The 26,381-nt window shown below is 35.8% G+C and overlaps 3 protein-coding genes across 4 annotated transcripts; 1 reads left to right on the top strand and 2 right to left on the bottom strand.

Annotated features, from left to right (window-relative positions):
- Positions 1 to 519: 519 nt before the first annotated feature.
- On the bottom strand, positions 520 to 8,123 carry LOC132548768 (target of rapamycin complex subunit lst8-like). The gene is made up of 9 exons (XM_060212656.1): positions 7,926 to 8,123; positions 7,636 to 7,687; positions 7,163 to 7,325; positions 6,271 to 6,346; positions 5,757 to 5,831; positions 4,206 to 4,283; positions 3,162 to 3,286; positions 2,727 to 2,869; positions 520 to 1,176 (listed from the first exon to the last, which is right to left on the bottom strand). The coding sequence occupies exons 1-9, from the start codon at positions 8,046 to 8,048 to the stop codon at positions 1,055 to 1,057; spliced, it is 957 nt and encodes a 318-aa protein (XP_060068639.1). The 5' UTR covers positions 8,049 to 8,123; the 3' UTR covers positions 520 to 1,054.
- A 135-nt stretch (positions 8,124 to 8,258) lies between these two features.
- LOC132548733 (programmed cell death protein 2-like) lies at positions 8,259 to 18,663 on the top strand. The gene is made up of 6 exons (XM_060212614.1): positions 8,259 to 8,342; positions 10,110 to 10,270; positions 10,955 to 11,704; positions 12,653 to 12,760; positions 13,268 to 13,419; positions 18,047 to 18,663. The coding sequence occupies exons 1-6, from the start codon at positions 8,259 to 8,261 to the stop codon at positions 18,175 to 18,177; spliced, it is 1,386 nt and encodes a 461-aa protein (XP_060068597.1). The 3' UTR covers positions 18,178 to 18,663.
- Positions 18,664 to 19,354: 691 nt separating this feature from the next.
- On the bottom strand, positions 19,355 to 26,376 carry LOC132548734 (membrane protein BRI3-like). Of its 2 annotated transcripts, none has more exons than XM_060212615.1 (4): positions 26,333 to 26,376; positions 25,760 to 25,814; positions 24,742 to 25,019; positions 19,355 to 23,309 (listed from the first exon to the last, which is right to left on the bottom strand). In XM_060212615.1, exons 2-4 carry the CDS (start codon positions 25,806 to 25,808, stop codon positions 23,178 to 23,180), a joined length of 459 nt encoding a protein of 152 aa, XP_060068598.1. In that variant the 5' UTR covers positions 25,809 to 25,814; positions 26,333 to 26,376; the 3' UTR covers positions 19,355 to 23,177. The 2 variants fall into 2 exon arrangements, with proteins under 2 accessions (XP_060068598.1, XP_060068599.1); XM_060212616.1 differs by having other exon boundaries at positions 26,305 to 26,357.
- Between the last annotated feature and the right edge of the window lie 5 nt (positions 26,377 to 26,381).

The raw sequence follows: 26,381 nt of genomic DNA, 5'->3' as shown, positions 1-26,381 counted from the left end.
ATTTTTTAGTTCATTAATCATCAACTTGACCGTGAAGTCTTTTTTCATTTTTGGTCTGCTCTCATACAACTCTAACCCACATCTCTCTCTGTGTGGTGTGAGTGTTTAATTTATGTCAAAAAGATTTAAAAATAAAATAAATGAAAAAAAAAATGGAAGATTATATTATCTAAATTAAATAAACTGCTTTTATCTTATCACTTTTTACTTAAGGCTAGATAGCATCAGCATTTTAGGTCCTGATGTACAGATATATTACACACAAGGATAGCCATAGGTAACAACTACCCACGCATGGTGCCATCTTGTGGCTCGAGATGATTACTCTGTATAGCAGTAGGTAGCCATTATGTATTTGATCCACCACATGACATTAAATGTTAATTTCAGTACAATTTTTCACTAGAATTCAATGTTTGAAAGTAGAAAATTCTTAAAAAATGAGATAAGTTTTTTGGAATACTTACTCTCAAGTTTCAGTACAAAACTATTAAGTATTAAAACACAAAAATTGGCAATTTTTCTTTCATACATTTACTTCTCCTTTCTTGAACCATATATACATGTATTTCAATTTATTAAATTTTACTATTAAAAATGCATTTCAATTTATTAAATTTTACTATTAAAAATGCATTTCAATTTATTAAATTTTACTATTAAAAGTGCATAACACTTTCCTCTTCCATCATTAAATGCTGCTTCGCCTAAGATTGTGTGGGAATTCCTGATCAATACAATATATAGCAATTGTGCATATATGTCTGGACAAACAAGATGCAATCGTTATATTTACTTACTACTTCACAAAGTGTGCTGAGAATATGTCAGAATAATTGTGTTGTGTGCGACATCACAAACACAGTAATCTTGCTATCAAAAACATGAACAGGCTGTTTTGACAAATGAAATTTCTTCTATGCTACACTCATCACGTAATAAATGTTTCTCACTGAAGAATGGCAGCATACATAGTACGGTGGTACATATATCGTGTATTTCATTTTTGGAATAATATTCCACAGCCAATTTGAGTCATGTGTACATTTTTTCTTCAATGAACAACAATTTCATCCCTGAATGCCATGGCAACAACAGCCTTTTGATGGCCATTGTACTCTTTCTTGACCTCGCCGGTGTCTACACTCCAAAGTCGAGCAGTGTTGTCTGAAGATGCTGGAGAGAGAGAATATATTTTGAAAATATAAGTAAGTTGAATGATGAATAGAATTATAAATAAAAATTCAATTCTACATTATTCCACAACAAAAGTGCATCACAGCTGTCCAGTTATATTTTGTGCAAATGCAATGTTTAAATTTTAGGAAACAGCACGGGTGTACCCCATCGGACAGAAATATCCCCACTTCTAGTCTGCACGCACAGATTACAGACATGTGCTAAACCGGAAATTCTTAATTTGAGACAAAAGAGATGATATTTACAGTTTAAAACAAGTTTAATATTATTGTAAGGCAGTATCTGATCTTTTTGTTTATACAACTAAATTTATAATGCATTATGACAAGGACTTGTCTTTACAATTGTCTTTGTGCAATTTATAATATAAATCAGTCGAAATTAAACAGATGTTGTTATATGCCTGATTTTGTTTCCACATTTGTGTATGTAATTAACTACAGGTATTAAAGATTTTTTTGCTTCTTTTATGAATCTGTTTTAATCAAAATGTACAACAAAATGGAACATGTTCTGGAACCACTGTTTTGACGTGTACAACAGCTTGCCGCACTTGTGTACACACCGCGTACAACTTTACACATAAATCAGCTATTTCACCCTGCCTCAGGGATAATTTCATAATTGTAAATTATGTATCAAAAATTCTTTTATGTTCATGAAAAAATCTGGACTTGTGTATGCAATACTATCAAAAATTTCTGTAATGCATATGGGCAGTGAAAGCATGTACGCGATATTGACATTTGCATTGGGAAATGCTCAAAAACCTTCAGGCATTTAGTTAAAAACCTTTTACTGCTGAACTGTCACTGGGATTCATATTTTTTATCAATTAGTCCTGAATATCCGCATTCCCTTGTTTATGTTACGATTGTTGACACATATGAAACTGAGTACACATCATGTCTACGTCCATAATTATCCCTGTCACAAAATAATTTTATACCTCTGAAATTGATGAGCCAGTATCATGAATTGTCTTGAACACCTGTATAATCACATTCCTCATTATATATCAAAAAGTTATTTGGTAACAGTTTTGTAATAGCTGTTCTCAATATGATCATATATTTGAAGATGTACAAACTTGTATAACTAATATCACCAACTTACAATCTTTCAATATGGATTTTTCCTCTAATCTAATATAATTTTATTTGATAAGTTTTGCTTGCTAAAGTTTACGTATAATGATATACAGTGTTTAGTTGAAGTAGAAAATTTTGCTTTCATTCAAGGGTATCGTGATAATACAGAATCATATGAGAAGTGTCTGCCTTCTACACCACTGGTTATATACTAGACATGATCAGTTGAAGTAACACATTGATGTCACATGTACTACAAGACCAGTCACAAATAAAATTCCTCACTCATGTTTAACAGGCTATGCAATCTGGGTAGTATAGCTATTTTAATTATAATGTAAAAGTACTTAACAAAAACCAAAATCATGGCCAAAACCCTGTAATATTGCAAAGTAAGATTTTTATAACAATGTATCAAGTTATGATCTGGGTTACCTGTTATAATGTACTGGGAGTCGCCACTAAAGGCACAATCCCAAACCCATCGCTGTGTGTTGTCCCTGAGCTCAGTCATCAATGTACGGTCCGCTGTTCGCCAGATCTTTGCTGTGTGATCAGCTGATGTGGTAGCTAGTAACCTGAAATTTGAAACATATGTGTTGGTGTGATGAGCAAACTCTGTAAACAAATTCTCTTTACTTTTATCAAATCAATATCTGAAAATTAATTGTGGAACTGAATGACTCTTCATTTCCTTAATGGATTGTAAAACATCAACTGAACCTGCCTTGTATACGTTTGTTTAGTGCATTTATTCAACAGAAGAATTAGAAGTGCAGATGAGTTTAAACTCAAGTGCTTACATTGCAATTTACTACTTGATAATACACTGCTATTCTTTTAAATTACCAACAATCACCCTTTACTTACGTAGAATCTGGGCTGAACAAACACTTTAGTGCGTATCGATTGTGAGCTTCGAATTTGGTCTTTGGGTGGAGCTGGGTGCGATCTGTGCCCCTCCCTCCTGTCAGTGTCCAAATATAACACCTGCACTGAAGAAAGTAAAACTAGAACTTGTAGTGCAGGAAAACATTTTAGACAAGGGCTGTCAGAGATGGGTTATGTTCCCAGAATGGGCCAGTATGAAAAATAACAATGGGCAATGACTCCTATATTATGTAAAAGAGAGTTATGGTTCTTGTACAATGCACTTCTCCTTGTTGATATCAATCCACCTATGAAGTTTCATGTTGATACCTCTTATAGTTAAAGCATAATGCTCTGGACAAAATTTAAGTATGAAAAATAACAAAGGGCAATAACTCCTAAACAATGCAAAAACCAATAATGGTTCTTATGTTCAGCACTTCTCCTTGTTGAGATTGATCCACCTATGAAGTTTCATGTTGATACCTCTTATAGGTTAAGCATAATGCTCTGGATAAAATTTATGTATGAAAAATAACAAAGGGCAATAACTAGTAAATTATGCAAAAAAAAAAAAAACTCCTTCCTAAATTGTAAAGAGAGTGATGGCTCTTATGCATTGCACTTTTTCCTGTTGTGATCTATCTACATATGAAGTTTTATGTTGATACCTCAAATAGTTTTTGTGTTATGCTTCTGACAAAATAATGACAGACAGAAAAACGAAGAGAGAGAGAGAGAGAACCAAATATATGCTCTCCCTCCTAAGATCATAAAAGATTTCTGACTCCTGCCTGTCATCCATGGAAAAGTTAATCCAGATTACCTCCTGTTCATTTATTTGAACATTTTTATATTGTTGTAGTTAATGTAGATCTGCTATAAAGCAATTTTGATGAACTTGCCATGAGTCTTCCAAACAAGGCACATTTCTATTAATTGTGAAGTAGTAATGTTTTCTGCATGTTATGAAGAAAAAAAGACAACCCTTCCTCCCCCAAAGAAAGAAAGGGACCGTAAAAAGACCTTGTATATTGTCCTCACCTTGTTATTTACAGCAGCCATCATAGTTCCCATGGGGTCAATACTGATTGAGTGGATTGAGGCATCCGGTTCAGGTATCTGTAAATAACAACAGGCTGTAATTTTATCCACTAAAGAACCCCTGCTGTCATTGATGTTGCAAATAAGAGTTTTGATTGTGGTCATAGTGTAAAAATTCAGCTTGATACAAAAATGATTGATATTGGAGAATATCTAAATTTCAACCGCTAAGAGGCTATGCAATGGTGGCTATTTCGTTGAAACAGGACAGCAATCAAGACATAAGACAGGTATCAACAACTAAGCTAAAGCACATTCAGTATCTGAAATGCATACTCCACAACACATCCTTTACTGTTAAACTTTGTGGTATTCATTAACATCAATATCCTCCACCAACTTCATTTAACAAAACATTAAGAAGAGTATGAATCTGTAGTAAGTTGTATCCCTTTCCCAGTGGACACCAATAGATGACAAGTGGTGAAATTCATAATTAGTTGGATTGAGCATTTGAGACCATTTCAAAGTCATTTCTAACAAGAATTTTTCTTGAGATTCTGGGCTAAAAATTTCCATCATTTGGGCCTCATTGACAGGCCCTAATGGTAGTTTAGGGTTAAAATATGCATATACACTTTTAAGTCCAATTTGAAACCTCAGGACCCCCAGAATTGGGACCATACATTAGATGATTGACAATTTCTGTTCATCTTTGATCATTGAAAGTATACCTGCAAATTTTTTTTTTTAGAAAATAACTCAAAATCAAAGTGTGTGATGTGTAATAAAATAAAGGTATATCAGTATGACATGGCATATGATTTATAGTAATTGGTCACACTGATATATATATACAAGAAGGTTGAAGATATATAGATACAATCGTCATATCTAAGGGGCAACAACTGTCCAGTCAAGTGACACTCTGAAATCTGCACCTTTGGCAGTGTAGTGCCCAGTTAAAGGCCGCTGAAGGTTTGAAGTAGTTACCTCTCATAGATCTGTTGAATATTTTCATGTGTTCAACATCAATGATCAGTTATTATTGCTTGTTTATCTGATGCTTTTAAAATACCTGAATTACACAATATTGCCCAGTAACATTCCATCAGTTCATAGCTTTGTTTGAGCACCACACACAATTAGTTCTAAAATACAAAGTGTAGGTTTTATACTGCTGAGTCCTACTGATACTGGGTGTCGTAGAAATTGAAGGTACTCAAAGGTCACCTTTCTAGACGAAAGGGTCACTATAGCCTCACCAGAATCATCAGTATTGGTGGAGGTGAGAACCACAATGAACAATTCAAGCTATAGCCCCAATTCAAACCCTAGCAGCTAGGAACTGTGTTTTTTGTTACTTCTTTCAATTACATCTATATATATTAATCACATGCATCAGAATCCAAGAAAAACAACATTGTTTTACAATGAACAAACAACAGCAGAGAAAGAACAATCAAGAAAGTAACACGAGACTTTGTTTCAGGTGACTTAAAAAAAGAAAAGAAAATGAAAAAGTTACACAGAACAAACAGAACTACTTACCAGCTGTTCATTATTGTTAGTCTTTAAATCCCATATATGGATGGAACCACTCTGATCTCCAATAAAAAGTTCTCCCTTAAAAGAAAGTAAAATCAGTAAGCATATGTAGCCATGATATAGCATCTTCCATCCTTAGGACCTGGTCGACTAACAAGAGGCTTTGTCACTTGCCACAGTGTCTTATTATCACACTTGATGTAAATTATCCTAGTTCATTCAGCTGGTATTTCAAAAAATCAGTAAGCTGATGTGTTGAGAAAATAATTTTTGAAATATTTCACCAACATCATCTAAGTGAATACATATAGGACTAAAAATAGTATCAAAAATGTTGATCTCTCGATATTCAGAAAATACCGGATAAAAATGTTGATGATAATATACTGGTAATTGCTGAAGAATAGCACATTCTTTACTTTTAATGTAATATAACATGATATATTTTTCAAATGTTTAATGTTTAGATTTTAAATAATTTACCTCCCTTTAACGATAATAGACTACTTATCCATACCTGGTTTGGGTGTAGACAGACACAATTGATTGGAGCATTCACTTGAAAAAGTCTTTGGCATTGTTGATTTCTGGATCTGAACAAAATATATTGCACAAAGTAATTTCTCTAAAGCCTTAGTTCCACATCAATAACATCATTCCCAGTTCCTAATTAAACTGCAATGTATCATTTATGTAAGCATTTCAATGGTTTGACGATTACTACTCTGCCATACCATTGTAAGCTTCCTGATTTTTTTAATGGATGCATTTTTCCTAGTATTTTTTTATTGGCCAATATTTGTGTCATTATTTTGAGTTCAAATTGCATTTAAATACTGCTTTTATTTTGAGGGAAAATGATGAGCATTTTATCCTACAGACCCATTTCTTTCAGACTTGTTGCTTCAATTACTATACAGTGAAACCTCGCCTAACGACCACCTCAAAATTACGACCGCCCCGCTATTACGGGCACTTTTTTTCAGTCCCATTTTTTTCCACTATATATCTTTGTATTGGTCGCTTCAGTATTACGACCACCCCGTATATGGTATGCCACTTTGCCTTTTAGCGACATTTTGAAGAGTCAGAACATTTTAGCCAAGATGTGACTTGAACGCGACTTGAAATTTTATTTTAAGATATATTGATGTTTTAATATTGATGTCTATCAAAAAAATGGTTTACTACAGACTAAAAACCATTTAGAAATCAACAGTTTATTTACAATGAGAAAGAGAAATTCTCCTTTTTCAGTTTCTTCCCTTCAGGATCAAACCCATAACCCTTCGTTTACTGGTCTGAATAGGACACTCTGCAAATTGAAACTGTTAGTTATAATTCCCCAAAATGACCATGATGGTTGAAAGCTACATGATCTCAATTTATCCGAGTGATATTTTGATTACCTAAGGTCCCAGATACGGACGTTGTTATCTTCACCACCAGTGTACATCCATTTCCCCTCCTCCTGAAATCCAACACCAGTAATGTTTTTGGAAATTCCCTCATAGTTAATGACTGGATTAGGATTGTTTGAGTTAAGATCATACATACGTATATGTTGATAACCTACAACAGAAAAATACATAAGTAAAGCTTTTTTAAGTCACACAAATATATTGTATTAAATGACTAAAAACTAGATTTATTACATGACTGACCTATTTAAATTCAGCTATAAATGCATCATGAATAACAATTGACAGTAATTGTAATTAACATGGATATTTCATATCAGCTGAGCACAAGCACATTGTTCAATGCTCTCCAAGTATAAATAGTTTCCGTTTTTACTATTGTAAACCACTCGTAACTGGATCTTAATCGTCAGTAAAAATAAGATCTTAAATCTTATGATTTTAAATGAAGTTCATAATACCTGCTGCAGCTATCAGTTGTTTGTCTGGTGTTATTTCCAATGCATTGACTTGCTGCAAAATGTTAAGTTTATAATTCTGCATATTACAACTTTTAATTATGTTAATACCAGTACTGATATGGGAAGCAGCTATCTTAAAATAAAAAAAAAATAATCATTTACCGAAACGATATGATTTGTTTCAAGCATAATTATTCAAACAAGAACTGAAAACAGTCGACAAGCTAAATCAATCACTAAAATTATAATAAACAACTCTCATTAGGTAGACCGGACTAAATGAAGGATACAGAGTCGGGATGCTGCACAGTTCGGTAACATATTCCACTGTGGGCCTGCCAGAACCTGATCGTATGATCATATCCAGCAGTGGCCAAGATCACGGGGTCCGTGTTACCGTTAGACCCGCTCATAGCTTAAAACAGTTCCTTTTTTATCTACATTTTATCAAAAACAGTCCAAGTAGTGTCTAACTCCCCTAAACGTGCACCTTGCGGAAGTAAATAGAAAATTTCCGAAATGAATACAAAGATATCAGTGATTGGTCAAATTAAAAGATAAGAATATATACTATGTTCTGATTGGATAATATTAGTCGTGCTCAAAAACTCACGTGGGGGAAAATGTCATCTCTACTTGGTATTCCAGACGAAAAAGTCGCCGGTAGGACAACTGATTTCACTACAAACAAAATTGGAGGACTCCCAGTAAGTGTTAAGAAAGTGGTGTCTGAAACCGTGAAACAAAATATAAGAAATATAAAACATCGCTGTTAACAACCTCGTCTGTCAAATGCAAAATGTTGCAATATGATGTGAACATGTGGGAACATAACCGTCGTCGAGACAGTACAAACAGTCGCAAAGGTTATGATGTCTAGAAGTCCCTCCCCTGAGATCAGATCAGGGTTGAGATTGAGACTAGGTCTGAGACTGATGTTTGCCTCAGACAGAGGGGCTAGCAGAGGAGATGGAAGAGGAACCACTACCATTGACGAGGGCCCTCTACAATCAGTTCTATATGGACAAGACCAAAATGTACTATAAACTTTCTTAAGATGCTTTGATTCACATCAGTGCCAACAACTTCACTGAATTGGCTGTCAGTTGAAAATATTAGGAGCTGTCTTCTGCAACCCTGAAAATTTTATCCATCCTGTGGCAGGATGCCTCCAATTTTCTGTCAAGCAGAGAAAGTCAATGTAGCACCCCATCTTTCAAATGCACTTACCTGATTTTGTAGCCTGAAAGATGGCAGTGAAAGCTTGGTAGATAGATCATAGTGAAGGTCCTCATGTGAACAGAGGGGAATGCCTGAAACTTTTTAACTGTGTTATGAAGTTATCTCCCTTTCAAACAGCAGTAAATCATCGTGGCTGTTTGTGCAATAATTTTGATTGTAAAATACAACACAAATATCAATGGATCAAATTTACTTCCCGTTATTAAGAGCACACATGTGTTAAGTATTTCATAAAAAAAGTATGATAACATAAATGATACCTGGTGCATACTGTATTTATATAATGCCAGTATATGTCGCTGTATTAGATAACAACATTATTCCACTTGACTGATGATGGGCTATAACCAGGTCAATTTATTCAGGTCATCTAGAAACAATGAACATTGTTCTTAAAATAATATATATAACAATGATTATCATTTATTTCAATGCCTCCACTAGAATTTGAACCCAGAAATCTGTGCCTGACTTGTCTGATGTTGAACCAGTCAAGCTAATTAGGAGTTCTTTCTAGCTGAGCGGTATATTGCAGCTAGTATTTACCAGACTCCCATACATACAATTGTTTTGCTCTAGTTTCCAAGGTTTAGACATGAATGACAGACATTTTGATGGACAGAAATCTATACATTGGACTGATATTTTATTTCTGAAAGGAATTTTGTCTTGTCACATGTTATAGTGACACCAGTGATTGTTCAATGATGCTGCACTTATACTTAATTTAGAGCAACCAGATTTGAAATTATTATCACTTTTCATCATTGATGAATTTACCAATCAGTGAGACATTACATGCTTTATATAAACAATATACAGAAATGACTGGCAGAAACTCAGTTCTACAAACTTTTAAAGGACAATTTATCGTGTAAAGAGGTTGTATTCTCTTATAATTAATATGGCCTGCAGGACAACATTGTTATTAATGGTGTTTTAGATATGTGTGATAAACGCTGTGGGGGCAACACCAGTTGACATACCAGTAATGAAAAATTAACTTATCCACGAGCTTGTTGCGATTAATAACCATTTGTACTTTTGATTTGATACAAATTTATAATTGCTTTCTTGATGTTACTACCTTTATTACATTGATGAAAATATTTTGATGACATCCTTGAATGAATTGACTTAATCTTTTATGAGACATGAATTAGAAAGCAGAAATTCTGGAGTGAGGAACAAGGCATTAATTTGGATTGAAGTTTCTTTTTGTCTTCTTACAGGATTGGATTATTCCAGGAAGTCAAATACCAACATGTCGAAGCTGTAGTAGAGTTATGTCCCTTGCTGCTCAGCTGTACTGTCCTTTAGATTGCTCTCCATACCATAGAACACTTTATCTCTTTTCCTGTCACAACAATGTCTGTTGGGGAAAACAAGACAGGTAGGTTTTATTTGTCCTCTGGGCCCATTTGTACTAGTGCAGGGAATCAATATTTGTTTTAAGTAAAATTGCTATTGACTGCATCACATAGTCTAAGGTTATTTCTCTCATTATTTTCCGAATTTTTAGGTTACCTGAGACAAAGTCTATTGCGATCACCATTTGTCTGGCATTGTGCATGGTAAACAATTTACATTTTCGACTTCTTTTCAATAACTAAAGGGACCAGAGTCATGGTATTTGGTCCGTAACTACTGGGATGAAGTGCTACCAAGTTCAAATGAATGACCTTGACCTACTTTCAAGGTCTCAAGGGTCAAATGTGTTAAAATCTTGTAATGACTTCTCCTCAATAACCAAGAGGTCCAACCAAGTACTTGATATTTGTTCTGCATCATGCTGGAATATATGTCTACCAACTCTGTTCAAATTAATGACCTTGACCTTATTTCAAAGTCATAGGTGTCAAATACCTGAAAAATTATTTAAACAAATTCTCCTTAATAACTATGAGGGAACGTCAGGAGACTGTTAAGGCCCATGGCCCTCTTGTTACATATTACTGCATCTTAGAGTGAAATCAGGGAATATCTTGGAGGGGGCCTGAAATTTGATACATTGCAGGAGGAACCTAATATTCTGAGTTGTTGACACATATCCTTTGAGTTGAATTTATAATTTTAGTTGGACAGTTCTGAGATCTCAGAAGTTGGATGATAGTTTTATTACAAAGACTGAAAAGCCAGAGAAAGTAAAGCAGAGTGCTGCATTTGATGATTGGGGCGTAGCTGCTGATGACTGGGGGGATGATGCAGAAGACTTGGAAACTGGGATGGATGATTCGTGGTCAGAGAATGCTGACGTCATGACAGGAAACACATCCAATGAGACTGAGGTCAGAGTTGAGAGGTCAGGTGCTGATAAAGGTCATGACCTTGGGACAAGTTTTAGAGATGCTTTGGTAGGGCCTGGAGCAGGAGATGATGAAAATTTATCCAAAATGTCATGTCATTCCAGTGATAGTCAAGATAAGACTGAGGTATTACTGACAGAAGGAGGGAATGATCTCCTGGGAGAAATGGCACAGCTTAATGTTTGTGATTTTGATGAAAGCTGTTATTCTGAAAAAACTGATTCCAATATTATCATGGACACAGACAGCATTGCTTTGAAAGTAACTGAACAAGGTGTGGAAGAAATGATGAACTTACTTGTGAGGAAAAGTGAAGGTCAAAACACCCAAGTTCAAGGTCAAAGCAACTCTGCGGAGTGTTTCCATAGGAACGAAGGACTTGTTTTTGAATCCTTTTACATCAGTGTCTTTAATGAACATGAAACAGTGGAAGAGAACAACGGTCATATACAAGAACTACTCCGTAACTATGAACAAAATGAAGGTGGCATCGTCGAACCTTTACCTGAAAGTAAGAAGGGGTAGGTAGTGGAAACAATGTGAAGGTGGCATCGTCGAACCTTTACCTGAAAGTAAGAAGGGGTAGGTAGTGAAAACAATATGAAGGTGGCATCGTCGAACCTTTACCTGAAAGTAAGAAGGGGTAGGTAGTGAAAACAAAATGAAGGTGGCATCTTCGAACCTTTACCTGAAAGTAAGAAGGGGTAGGTAGTGAGAACAATATGAAGGTGGCATCGTCGAACCTTTACCTGAAAGTAAGAAGGGGTAGGTAGTGAAAACAATATGAAGGTGGCATCGTCGAACCTTTACCTGAAAGTAAGAAGGGGTAGGTAGTGAAAACAATATGGAGGTGGCATCGTCGAACCTTTACCTGAAAGTAAGACGGGGTATGTAATGAGAACAATATGAAGGTGGCATCGTCGAACCTTTACCTGAAAGTAAGAAGGGGTAGGTAGTGAAAACAAAATGAAGGTGGCATCGTCGAACCTTTACCTGAAAGTAAGAAGGGGTAGGTAGTGAAAACAACATGAAGGTGGCATCGTCGAACCTTTACCTGAAAGTAAGAAGGGGTAGGTAGTGAAAACAATATGAAGGTGGCATCGTCGAACCTTTACCTGAAAGTAAGAAGGGGTAGGTAGTGGAAACAATGTCTTCATTCAGCATCTTCTTTAATCAGAGAAAAAAATATATGAACCTTATAAAAGTATTCTCACTTTTGGATGAAATGAATATTTTGTATGCCTTCTACATGACTGATCCTCTGTGGTCACCAGTCTAAAATGTGTAATTTGAAAAGAAGAAAAAATGTCCTAGTGCATCTACTCTCTCTATGTCCTCAGTCAAGTTCTCTTTACATTGGAGCTTTTTTGTATAATTTGATAAAATATGTATTGGTTTATTTGTTATGAGCTTTTATTAGTCAATGAAGTTATAATAATTGTTGGTCTACACTCTTGATTTATTTAAAGGTTCAAAGGAGGTGCTGAAGCATATGAAGAGGATCAAGTAGCCCACGGTGACAAATATTTTTACAAGTTTACCAAGAGAATAGCAGTTTGTCCTCAGCTTTGTGTACGGTAAGTCAGAAGTACATTTTAAGCTATCTATTTTCCCATATTTTTTCTCGTATGGACAGGAGGGTTGTCCAACGCGCGATAATATAAACTGTGAATGTTAGTCTATTTTATGTGGAAGCGATGTAGTATGGCTAGGGTTGGTTCCACCTCTGTCCTTTGTGTTTGAGACTTAACAACAACTTTAGGTATATGATGATGTGTACAAGATAGAAAAGTATTAACACTCGTATATATGCATTTCACTTTTGTATAAATTTGTAAAGATAAATTTTTGTTTTTATAAGGGTAGACCATTCTCCTAATATTAGGTTGGATATGAGAAGACACCTCTTCTGTTTGTTTTCTGGGGAATTTTTAACAATATCATGAACTGTCTGTCTGTAAGACGTAGAATAAGATTTTATATACTAATGATAAAGCCTTTGAAATAGACAGTCATTAAATATGCTGTAAGATTTCTATGAAATGATCTGGTATCTCTCTAGGCATTTTTACATGTATTTACAGGTATCATTGGAATGGAAATCCATGGTACATTTCTCGGCCTGACCCCAAAATGGCCAGAACGCTAGTGTGTGGTCAGTGTGGCAGTTTAGCTGTTTATGAATTACAACTACTTCCAGCATTGATCAATTTTCTCCACGTCCACGACAAATCAGGTGAAGGGTCGAGTATTATGTTGAATGAATGAAGGGAGACAAATCAGGTGAAGAGTCTTGTATTATGTTGAATGAAGGGAGGGAGACACGTCAGGTGAAGAGTCGTGTATTATGTTGAATGAAGGGAGGGAGACATGTCAGGTGAAGAGTCAGTTGAATGAAGGGAGGGAGACACGTCAGGTGAAGAGTCATGTATTATGTTGAATGAAGGGAGGGAGACATGTCAGGTGAAGAGTCATGTATTTTGTTGAATGAAGGGAGGGAGACACGTCAGGTGAAGAGTCGTGTATTATGTTGAATGAAGGGAGGGAGACTGTTGATGTTGAATGAAGGGAGGGAGACATATCAGGTGAAGAGTCATGTATTATGTTGAATGAAGGGAGGGAGACATATCAGGTGAAGAGTCGTGTATTATGTTGAATGAAGGGAGGGAGACACGTCAGGTGAAGAGTCATGTGTTATGTTGAATGAAGGGAGGGAGACATATCAGGTGAAGAGTCATGTGTTATGTTGAATGAAGGGAGGGAGACATATCAGGTGAAGAGTCGTGTATTATGTTGAATGTTGAATGTAATGTTGAATGAATGGGGAGACACGTCAGGTGAAGACATGTCATTATGTTGTGAAGAGTCATGTATTATGTTGAATGAAGGGAGGGAGACATGTCAGGTGAAGAGTCATGTATTATGTTGAATGAAGGGAGGGAGACATATCAGGTGAAGAGTCATGTATTATGTTGAATGAATGAGGGAGACACGTCAGGTGAAGAGTCCTGTATTATGTTGAATGAAGGGAGGGAGACATGTCAGGTGAAGAGTCATGTATTATGTTGAATGAAGGGAGGGAGACAAATCAGGTGAAGAGTTGTGTATTATGTTGAATGAAGGGAGGGAGACATGTCAGGTGAAGAGTCATGTATTATGTTGAATGAAGGGAGGGAGACATGTCAGGTGAAGAGTCATGTATTATGTTGAATGAAGGGAGGGAGACATATCAGGTGAAGAGTCATGTATTATGTTGAATGAAGGGAGGGAGACATATCAGGTGAAGAGTCGTGTATTATGTTGAATGAAGGGAGGGAGACATATCAGGTGAAGAGTCGTGTATTATGTTGAATGAAGGGAGGGAGACATATCAGGTGAAGAGTCATGTATTATGTTGAATGAAGGGAGGGAGACATATCAGGTGAAGAGTCATGTGTTATGTTGAATGAAGGGAGGGAGACACGTCAGGTTAAGAGTCGTGTATTATGTTGAATGAAGGGAGGGAGACATATCAGGTGAAGAGTCATGTATTATGTTGAATGAAGGGAGGGAGACATATCAGGTGAAGAGTCATGTATTATGTTGAATGAAGGGAGGGAGACATATCAGGTGAAGAGTCATGTATTATGTTGAATGAAGGGAGGGAGATGTGTTATGTTGAATGAATGTTGAATGGGAGGAGACATATCAGGTGAAGAGTATTATGTTGAATGAAGGGAGGGAGACATATCAGGTGAAGAGTGTTGAATGAAGTCATGTATTATGTTGAATGAAGGGAGGGAGACATATCAGGTGAAGAGTCATGTATTATGTTGAATGAAGGGAGGGAGACATATCAGGTGAAGAGTCATGTATTATGTTGAATGAAGGGAGGGAGACATATCAGGTGAAGAGTCATGTATTATGTTGAATGAAGGGAGGGAGACATGGTGAAGAGTCATGTGTTATGTTGAATGAAGGGATGGAGACATGTCAGGTGAAGAGTCATGTATTATGTTGAATGAAGGGAGGGAGACATGTCAGGTGAAGAGTCCTGTATTTTGTTGAATGAAGGGAGGGAGACATATCAGGTGAAGAGTCGTGTATTATGTTGAATGAAGGGAGGGAGACATGTCAGGTGAAGAGTCGTGTATTATGTTGAATGAAGGGAGGGAGACATGTCAGGTGAAGAGTCATGTATTATGTTGAATGAAGGGAGGGAGACACGTCAGGTGAAGAGTCGTGTATTATGTTGAATGAAGGGAGGGAGACATGTCAGGTGAAGAGTCGTGTGTTATGTTGAATGAAGGGAGACATATCAGGTGAAGAGTCATGTGTTATGTTGAATGAAGGGAGACATATCAGGTGAAGAGTCGTGTATTATGTTGAATGAAGGGAGGGAGACATATCAGGTGAAGAGTCATGTATTATGTTGAATGAAGGGAGGGAGACATATCAGGTGAAGAGTCATGTATTATGTTGAATGAAGGGAGGGAGACATATCAGGTGAAGAGTCATGTGTTATGTTGAATGAAGGGAGGGAGACATATCAGGTGAAGAGTCGTGTGTTATGTTGAATGAATGAAGGGAGACATATCAGGTGAAGAGTCATGTGTTATGTTGAATGAAGGGAGGGAGACATGTCAGGTGAAGAGTCATGTATTATGTTGAATGAAGGGAGGGAGACATGTCAGGTGAAGAGTCATGTATTATGTTGAATGAAGGGAGGGAGACACGTCAGGTGAAGAGTCATGTGTTATGTTGAATGAAGGGAGGGAGACATGTCAGGTGAAGAGTCATGTATTATGTTGAATGAAGGGAGGGAGACATGTCAGGTGAAGAGTCATGTATTATGTTGAATGAAGGGAGGGAGACATGTCAGGTGATGTTGAATGAAGGGAGGAGACATGTCAGGTGAAGAGTCATGTGAATGTTGAATGAAGGGAGACATATCAGGTGAAGAGTCATGTATTATGTTGAATGAAGGGAGGGAGACATATCAGGTGAAGAGTCATGTATTATGGAATGATGAAGAGTCATATCAGGTGTATTATGTTGAATGAAGGGAGGGAGACATGTCAGGTGAAGAGTCATGTATTATGTTGAATGAAGGGAGGGAGACATGTCAGGTGAAGAGTCATGTGTTATGTTGAATGAAGGGAGACATATCAGGTGAAGAGTCATGTGTTATGTTGAATGAAGGGAGGGAGACATATCAGGTGAAGAGTCATGTGTTATGTTGAATGAAGGGAGGGAGACATGTCAGGTGAAGAGTCATGTATTATGTTGAATGAAGGGAGACATATCAGGTGAAGAGTCGTGTATTATGTTGAATGAAGGGAGGGAGACATATCAGGTGAAGAGTCATGTATTATGTTGAATGAAGGGAGGGAGACATGTCAGGTGAAGAGTCATGTATTATGTTGAATGAAGGGAGGGAGACATGTCAGGTGAAGAGTCATGTATTATGTTGAATGAAGGGAGGGAGACATGTCAGGTGAAGAGTCATGTATTATGTTGAATGAATGAAGGGAGACATGTCAGGTGAAGTGTCATGTGTTATGTTGAATGAAGGGAAACATATCAGGTGAAGAGTTGTGTATTATGTTGAATGAAGGGAGGGAGACATATCAGGTGAAGAGTCATGTATTTTGTTGATTTCTTAACTCAAACATGGTTAGAATAGTTTGCACATTTTACATTGGCATTATGTGTACTATATATAGTTCAAGTTATTTTACTTTGTCAAGATAATTTCTCTGACATGCTACAAGGAACATTTACAGAATTATAACTGATTACCATTAAGGCCCTTGGGACTCTTGTTAAATATCATTAACTAATTCTGATGAAGAACCGTGGGTGCAATTGTCTATACCATACCTGCTAAACCCTACCAACATTGTCAACAGTAAGTAATACAATATCTGATAAGGTAAATGATTGACAACAGGAATATTTTTAGTTCACCTGGTCCAAACGACCATGCAGCTTATACCATAGTGTGGTGTTTGTCATCTGTCAAATTTTTAGCCCACTATCCACAGATGTTGGGGTATTCAAATTGCTCTTTTGTGTGGTCTGTCAGTTCATCTGTCCATTTGTAAACAGTTTTTGTTATTGTTATTTCTTGAGAAGTATTGGATAGATCTTTCTCAAATTTCAAAAGAGGGTTTGTGTTGGTTCCTAGTTGTGTCAGTTTGATATGGGATCTGAAGAAGAACAAAATGGCTGTATCTTTACAAATAAGTTTGTTATCACAATTTCTTGAGAAGTACCAAATGGATCTCTCTCAAATTTCATATGTAGGTTCCCCTTAGTCCCTTGTTGTGCCTGTTTGATTTTGAGACTGACCAGAAAAACAAAATGGCTGACAAATGACCATCATGGATTTGGCAGTTAAAGATTATTTCTGGAGAGGAATATTCAAATTTTTATCAGTAAGAGCAAAAACACAGGAAAGAAGAGAAAAGACCCAACTTTTAAAGAATATAAAGATCAAACAATGGTAGGTGCCAAGATCCCTCTGAGATCTCTTGTTAATTAAAATTGCCACCAGTCGTGAACGACTGAGCAGATTTCGACCAAATTTGGTCACAAGTATTTTCAGGGGAATAGGAAACACATTTTGTATAAATGATGTGTCCCAGCCTCCCAGGACCTCAGAATCCTTGGCCCCCTCGGGTCTAATTGACGAAGTGAAGCAAGTACTGAAAGGTGGAAAATTTTGCTTAATGGTATTTAATTTGGTTGTGTCTTATTCATATCAAGCTTGAAATAGATTAAATGCATTAAAGGCGACATGGTGGTATCGATGATAAAACTTCATTTTCCTTGTATTTTCCCAATGTTTCTAACCAAGTGATATTTACCTGCCTTTACAGATCTGGTGATTGAGTTTGGTACAGTAATTGTGTACAGTTGTCAAGGTAGCTGTTGGAGGGACACTGATGTCACCGTACAAGAGGTCACCTTTGTGCAGCCTGATCCTGATAGTAAACTTTTCAGGCAATAAAGGCAGCACTAACAGAATTCCTAAGTTACGATGAGACAGCGGTTCCTAGCAGGTGTTTCCATCTCTGAGCAACCCAACTACAGAGACAACAGGTGCTCTACATGAGAGCTTCTGTCTGAGAGGAATCAAGAGAGAGAGACAACAGGGACTCCAAACTGTAGTTTCAATCTCAGAGCAACTTTGCAAAAGAGACCACAGGGGCTCTAAGTGGGAGTTTCTTTCTCGAGAAACCCTGAGAGATACACATCAGGGGCTCTCAAGAGATGTTTCCGTCTTAGGGCAACCCAAAGACAACAGGAGATTCTGTCTCAGAGAAACCAAATGAGACAACAAGGGCTTCCAATAGAAGTTTCAACCTCAAAGCAACCAAATGACATAACAGTGGCTTCCAACATGAGTTCCTGTCTCAGAGAAACCCATTGAGAAAGAGATCAGGGGCTTTCAACAGGAGTTTCTTTCTCACCAAAACCTAGAGAGAGAGAGAGAGAGAGAGTGACATACCCTGTGTAAATGATGACAGGAAACCATTTTTGAAAGTTCAAAAAGTGAACTTTATCAAACAAGAAACTTATAAAACTTGTCAGTGTTGAAGTTCATCAGTGCTGATTAGTCACAAAACTATGACATTTGTATATTAGTGTCTGGTGATTTAAATGATCATCATGGACCTATGTTAACTATCAGAATCCTCCCTGTATAATGCTACAGTGGAATATCTCCCCTGAAAACACCATAATGGACATGTGAAATACAGAAGAAATGTTAGGGATTAACAGAATCTGTTACTTGTAGATGTTTGAAGTTGATTTCAGTCTCAGGCTGACATTCTGTAACATCTCATTCTTGGCATTACCTTGAACAAATTTTCTTTTGCAAAATGTCGGTCCTTGACAGATGAATTGATATTGAACGTACATATACTGGTAAATAAATTCTTTTTATCGTACATTGTGTCAAAATTGCATATCAACTAGCTTCAATTCCCAGTTCTTCTATTTATTTCACCTCCCTTTGCAGTTGTGTGATAGAAAGACAATTGAAATTGTCACATCACTTGTTGCCAAATTTCGCATTGAAAGTATCAAACAGGTGTGACGGGACAGAAATTTTGGGTCCCTTTCTATGTACGAGGAAAAAAGATGTTCAATGGACAATATAACAAATTATGTACAGCAAACAATGGTGCTCTGGGCAAGATTTATTTCAACAAATTTAAACTGTATAACATGATTATGTGATTAATTAAAAATCATATTTATATTTACATTTGATGTGGATAAAACGAAGGGGTGAATGTCAATAATTCCTTGATGAAAATCATTTCCATGGAATGAGAAACATGTCTGACAGGACACTCGAGATAAACAAAGGTTTTGTAAAGAACAGTTTCAGAACATAAGTACATGCAGATTACATAAGAATTAGGATTACAGTTGCAAGTAAAATTTCACAAAATGTCAGAATACTCAGCTGCCATATCAAACATGCTTCAGTCTAAAGTGGGTGATGAACAAAATGAAATCTATAATCTGATACTGTACGTAAGATGTTGTCTGTGATATCCAATAACACCTGGATACCTGTATTTAACAAATAAACTGAGTGGACCTAAATCATACAAATTGATTCCTTGTCTAACTGATCAGATTATCTGGTCATGTGCTTCCTAAACATCAGTGAAAATAATCTTATTAAACTAGCCTTGTATACCAGTAAGCACGTAAATTATGGACTATTAATGAAATAATTTTAGAATGATGTCCTTAATTTATTGCATGTAATATCACTAAATTTTTACAATGTTGTTCATACATAAACACTTCTCAATGCTATGATTTCAACAAAGACCCTACCTTATACAACTGATCAACTATTTGGTCTAAGTGGGGATCTGTTTAGATAGAACCCATCCTAATTCAAATCCCTCACGATTATTTGTCGGAAATTAACTATTAATAAAATCCATGCTGATTCTGTTGCCGATATCAGGATCCATATATCTAAAAGCCCAATTCGTGAATCTTAAGTCATATCTAGACCACTGTTTGTAAAATCATGTATTTGTGAATATGTCTAAAGCGATAAATTTGTAAAGTATTCACAAAATCTAAGTGATTGAGAGAAATAAATTAGTCTTCCTTCACAACCTTTAGTACAAAATCGGACAAAATCCTGCTCTAAACAAACTAGAAATGTTGAGCCAAAAACAAAAGGTCCATAGGGCCTATATTGCTCACCTGGTAGACTTGATTCTTCTTTTCCAAACAATGTTTTGACCAAATTTGGCCAAAATTCAATCATTCCTACAGGAGGAGCAAGATTTCAAAGAATTTGCTCTATTCTCCCAATTGAGCCCTTCCCCTCCTGTCACAGGGGGCTGAGAACCACGATTTATACAATATTGATTTCCCTTAATGTAAGAATACTTCAGACCAAATTTGGACAAAAACCAATCATTCCTACAAGTAGGAATTTGCACTATTTCCACCACAGGGCCTCTCCCTTCCAGTCTGAGGGGTCAAGACCCACTGTTTATACAAAATTGATTTATCTTTGCCAAAGATTGGTCCAGACCAAATCTGATCAAAATCTAATCATTCCTACAGGAGAAGTAGAATTTCAAAGAAGTTGCTCTCTTTACCCTATTAGTCCCTGCCCCTCCTGCCTTTGGGCCAAGTGAGCTAAAACATTTTGCTCTCTGGTTATAAATCCCTAATTCAGTAAATGTTGGTTTAAATCATTCTGACTCTTTTAACTATACATTAAGCAATTAAATAATGTACTACCCTACAATCAAAGAATGGAAATGATGCAAATCCACAAAATGGTGACAAAGCATTGTCATTTAGAACACAAAGATGTCCAAGAACAAGTAAGCGGGGATTAGGTATAAGTTGTGTTATCTATTTTTAGAAATAATGTTCTTCTTGAAAAATTGCACATGATCAGTATCAGTAAAATTTCAGCAGTTTTAGATTTTTGAACTCCGAGATCTCTAAAGCATGAACAGCCTGATACTATTGGATGTCAGAACTATAGGTTTATATGGGGGTCTGCTTGTATAGTTGATGTGAAACCCTTATTGGTACCTCCTTAAACACACATCACTATGAATTCTAATAGATAAAATATTTTCATGCACAAATTATCCATACATGCTTATATGTGATCATTGGATGTAAAGTAATTTAATACACATTTTAAACAATCTATACATTAGTAAGAGAAAACATCCTTATTGCACTATTACTGTAAATACAAGCTCACATTAAAATTAACACAATCTCTGCAGAGAAACTCAACATCAATTTATCTTATTGATAAACTTCTGTAAAACCTCAGCTCAATATGCAAAGTAAACTATTGATAGTTTTTAGAAGGAACACGTGTACTTTACTATTAAAATTCAATTTACAATCATTTTTTTTGCAGACATATACGTCGAAAACATGTTTATTGGGTACCCACTATATTTTTTTCAACACAGATCACAAAGTTTACATTATATACAAGACTCAAATTTTCATATCAAACTAATACATAACTATTGGCAATAATCTTCACTACTATCAGGAACGTATGATAATCTTTTTATACATCCCTCAAACTATCTGTTCCAGAAATTTTTTTTCATTATTTGATGCTATTGTTTCAGCAAAGCAAGTTACAGATCTGCAAGAAGAAAAAATTAAGAGTTCCTTCATAAAATGCTAATAAGATATTCCTTAAAGGGATAATACTGCACGCATTAGGGTTTCAAAAGATGCTTTTGCAGAAAATTGTACAAAATTATCTACTTATGTTTTTATGGGAATTGTACACCTCAATTTACCATTTAAACAATGATATTAAATTTGCAGAAAATCAAGCTATTTACAAGCGTTTGCAAGGCCCTGATTTCACCATAGCATGTTTGCACTGTTATAAGCCGGACAGAATTTACTATATGTGTAAATAATGAAATCAACAGAAAACAAGCTTAATGAAGTAATGAAAAAGCAACCCCAGCAAAAAATTTAGTGAACAGCATACACACCTGTGTATTTATCCTTTACTCTGCATAAAAATTATGATCCCGTGTTTTTTCAGGTCTGGATGAGGATGTAACTTTTCAAACACAACATGTGCACTTCTATGCCAGGACCATTTTGCATCAAATCTCTTCATTTTTCAGTGATCTTACTTTAATTTTAAAAAAAGGTAAATAACTGATCTCAATTATTTAAAAAAAAATTCTAACATGTTCTTTTTCTATAATAATCCCATCAAATATTTGAACTATTCTGCCATATACCCATCATTCTTTTTCATTCAAACAATATACATACATACATACCTACATACATACATACACATACATACATACATACATACAACAAAGAAAACATTAAATGTTTTAATCTCTTTCTGATCTTTAAAGTTATAAGCTACCTCACCTAATAATGATAATAATAATAATAATTGGTATTTAGAAATTATCTTAACTTTCTGGTAATTTTTCACACATTTTTTTTTATTTATAGAGTTAAAAATGCTATATAAATCTTAAGTACTCCTAGAAATATCATGCCATGCTTTTCATAAATCAAATTATCAGAATTTACCTTTTAATACCTTTCTTTGTGATGCAAATTGAGGTAAATGAAAAAGCATTCGACCATTATACTTTCTAATGGATTTAACACATCCATAACATTTTTTGAAATTTGATTTACTGTCGTCTTCAACTCTGAATATTAACTTTTCAAGAAATAAATTTTGTCAAGCATCCGAAAGTTAAAAAAAAAATTAACTAAAAAAGACAAATATTTTTGTGTCAGAATTCACTATAAGTTTCTTAAAACTGAGAAACAGATATTGAAGATGAAATTAAATTCAAGTTTCCCACAAATGAAATCCAATTAAATTCAAAAGACACAAACAAAATTGTATTTAATTAATCAGTGTTTCAGGTTGAACATGCTAGGAACATCAAAGCCCCACTAGAATGTTTGGGCACCTCAGTCGAACACAGCTCCACAGCTTGGACATCGTCTTTGTCTCATTGCTAGGCAACACAGAACTCCAAGAGGAAAGAACAGAATGGCACACAATACACCGAGGCAGGTGTAATCTTCTTCTAACACTCCAACCTGTAGACAGGAACAGGCACCTTTAGTAATGTTTAAATACATAGATACCTTAAACATCATGCTTTACAGGTGGGAACAGAAATTTGCTTGCAATGTCTTGTTTAATTGAAGGTGGGAACATAATCAATGTTAATTCACCAAGTCACAAGGACTTGTGAACTTATGGCATGGCGCAGTGTCCCTCGTGCCCTTCTGGCATCCATTATCTATCGTCTGTCAAATTATTACTAAAAATCACATTTTGTCATCTTTTCTTGTAAAAATATTGATTGTCGTCCCCCAGAGGCTCAACTAGAAAAACTTTGCAAGTTCTTTAAAATCTTACTCCTCTTGTGGGAATGAATGGATATTGCCCAAATTTGGTCAGAAGCCTCTGTCCCACGGGTCCTGATGGGCAGGGCCCAATTGGGAAAAAAGAGCAACTTCTTCAAATCCTACCTCTCCTGTAGAAATGATTTGGATTTTCCCAAAATTTGGTCTGGAGCATTCATTGGTAAAGGGGAATAAATCTTGTAAAAATGATGGGTTTTGGCCCCATTGGGTGGGACAGGCTGGGCCCAATAGGGGAAATGGAGCATTTTTTTAAATCCTTCTCTTGTAAGAACTCCTGAATGTTGTCTTTATTTGGTCTGAAGCATTATTGGGTAAAAGGGAAACAAATAGAAGTATCAGGATTCTGTCCTTATTTGGTCTGAAGCATGCTTTGGTGAAGGGGAATCAATATTTATAAATGGTTGGCCACAGCCCTCTGGGTGGGTTCAAAGGTGGAAATAGAGGAAATTCTCTAAAATCCTTCTTTTGCAGGAATGCCTTGATTTCGCCCTTATTTGGTCTGAATCAAATCTAGTTGAAAGGGACCTAATATTGTATCAACCAGGAATCTGACATCAGAGGCATGGGGTCCAATAGAGAAAATGCAAGTTCTTACAAATCCTTTTTTGTACAAGGATATTGTCCATGTTTGGTCTGAAGCAATTTTTATAAATTGTGAACCTAACTTCTGTTTGACCACAAAGCCAGGACTCGATAAGGAAATCTGTTTTGAAATTATTTTGTCATTTTTGAAATTCTTTGTTAAATGAATGATCAGCTGAATTTGTCAGGTAAGTGATGCAGGCCCCTTGGGCCTCTTGTTGAAATGATCAGTTTGTATTCTAAAAACTCTGATATAATCCCATTTCAAAACTGGAGACTTGACAAGCATGGTAAGGAAAGAAAGATTAGACAAAGTAGTTCATGACAACTCACCTAAAATGTACCAATCAACAAACATAATGTTTACCAATGCATAAGTGAAGCAGATTACAAGCTAAAATCATTCCTAAAACAAAAAAGGAATAAAACTTAAAGATTGGGTAACACAATGTCAAACAACCCCATTGAAGAGCTGATCTGTCATGATCTCCACAATTTGATCAGTATTTTAACTCACCCTGCACGCTGGACAGCCTCCCACAATGACCACTTGAGAAGCAGGTTGTTGTTGGACAATCACATTACTGCTTGTGTAGTTTTGATATCCCTGTTGGTACCCTGCCTGCTGTGGGTTAGTATAGGGTGCCCCAGTATTATTGGTGTAGGGGGCACCGGTGTAGGCCCCTGCTGGGGGTCCTGCAGGGTTGGTATATCCTCCTTGGGGATGCTGTGGGCCACCTGGATATTTCCCTGGTTGAGGGTATGGTGGTGCTGCTCCTGGTACTGTGCCATAACCTATAAGAAACAAGTATACAGTTCAAAATTGTAGTTAGGAATAGTGTTATTCACCAAATAACTGAATAAAAATTTTTTCCTTCAATCACAATGAGATTGTTGGAGAATCGTTTTGCAAAATCTTTCCCACAATCACACTATCATGGGTAGAAATATTTATCCCTGCTTAATTTGATTATTTCACAATTAAATTTTAATATACATTTCCAATAGTTGTGTATTGATTCATTTACTCTTTATATCAAATCAAAAACTGATCTTAAGTACAGGTCCTGGCTCCACTTGTATAAAACATCTCAACTTGAGATTTCCTCAAGTCGAGATTTTCCTCAGCTGATATCAAAAACTGCTTGTATAAAATTTTCTCAAAGAACAGGAGGAAGGCATCGGCTAGGATGTCCTGAAATTCCTTCAGGAATTTTCATACAAGATATTTTCAAGGAGATATCAGCTGAAGAAAATCTCAACTTGAGGAAATCTCAAGTTGAGATGTTTTATACAAGTGGGGCCTGGAGTCTTTATATGTGAAATAGCAAGACTCTAATCTATTGCTGTCGTATCAGTGGCAATTAATTCCATTCTGATGTTCTACCATTTTTCTCTGATCTGTCTCAATGATATTGATAGAACATCTGAATAATTCAGAGTAGTGGATATTAAACCATTATTTCACATACATGTTTTAATATTATATCAGTCTCAATTTCATTTTTTATTGCCTTTGGTTTTCTTTTAATTACCTTGTTGACCAGTAACTTCCTGATAAGGGGGAGGTTCACCTGCAGACATTTTGACCTGAAAAATTAAATTATGTAGTTGAACATTTCTTACAGTCTACATATTTTTCACCATTTTTCTTTTTGTTTATTAATCTAGAGAGGAGTAGGTTTGGCGTAAATAATAATAACGGCAATCCTTTTTACCGAATGCATAGATCTATTTTATATATGTAATATATATCCAAATATTTTTTTATGGATATATTGTTCAGTACATATTTGACAAATCAGCTCACATATTTTCTGCCTTGATACTTATCTAACATTTTAAATTGTTGAATTTATAAGATGAGGTAGTGAATAACAAAATGTTCAGCTTATAACAATTAATTGCCACTGGCAATAAATAAAACACATAAACATTGATTCAGAATCACGTGTGGTGTTCCATTTCTGTTGACAGCCTTATTATCCTCATTGATAGAGAATATATAGATATTGACACTTTTTACGATAATACGAAACCTCTAACGAGTAAGGATTAATGATATGGTAAGATAGTAGACCTTTTTTCACGTAAAATGATCGTTCTACCTGTCACTTCAACAGCTTTCAGTTCTCTGCTTGTTTCTGTCACAAGACA

This window comes from Ylistrum balloti, unplaced genomic scaffold (genome assembly GCF_031769215.1).
Source record: "Ylistrum balloti isolate Yb309-2 unplaced genomic scaffold, AGI_CSIRO_Ybal_v1 Utg370026, whole genome shotgun sequence".
Lineage (NCBI taxonomy): Eukaryota > Metazoa > Mollusca > Bivalvia > Pectinida > Pectinidae > Ylistrum > Ylistrum balloti.
The sequence above is the reverse complement of the archived record's forward strand: the minus strand, read 5'-3'. Positions and strand labels throughout refer to the sequence as shown.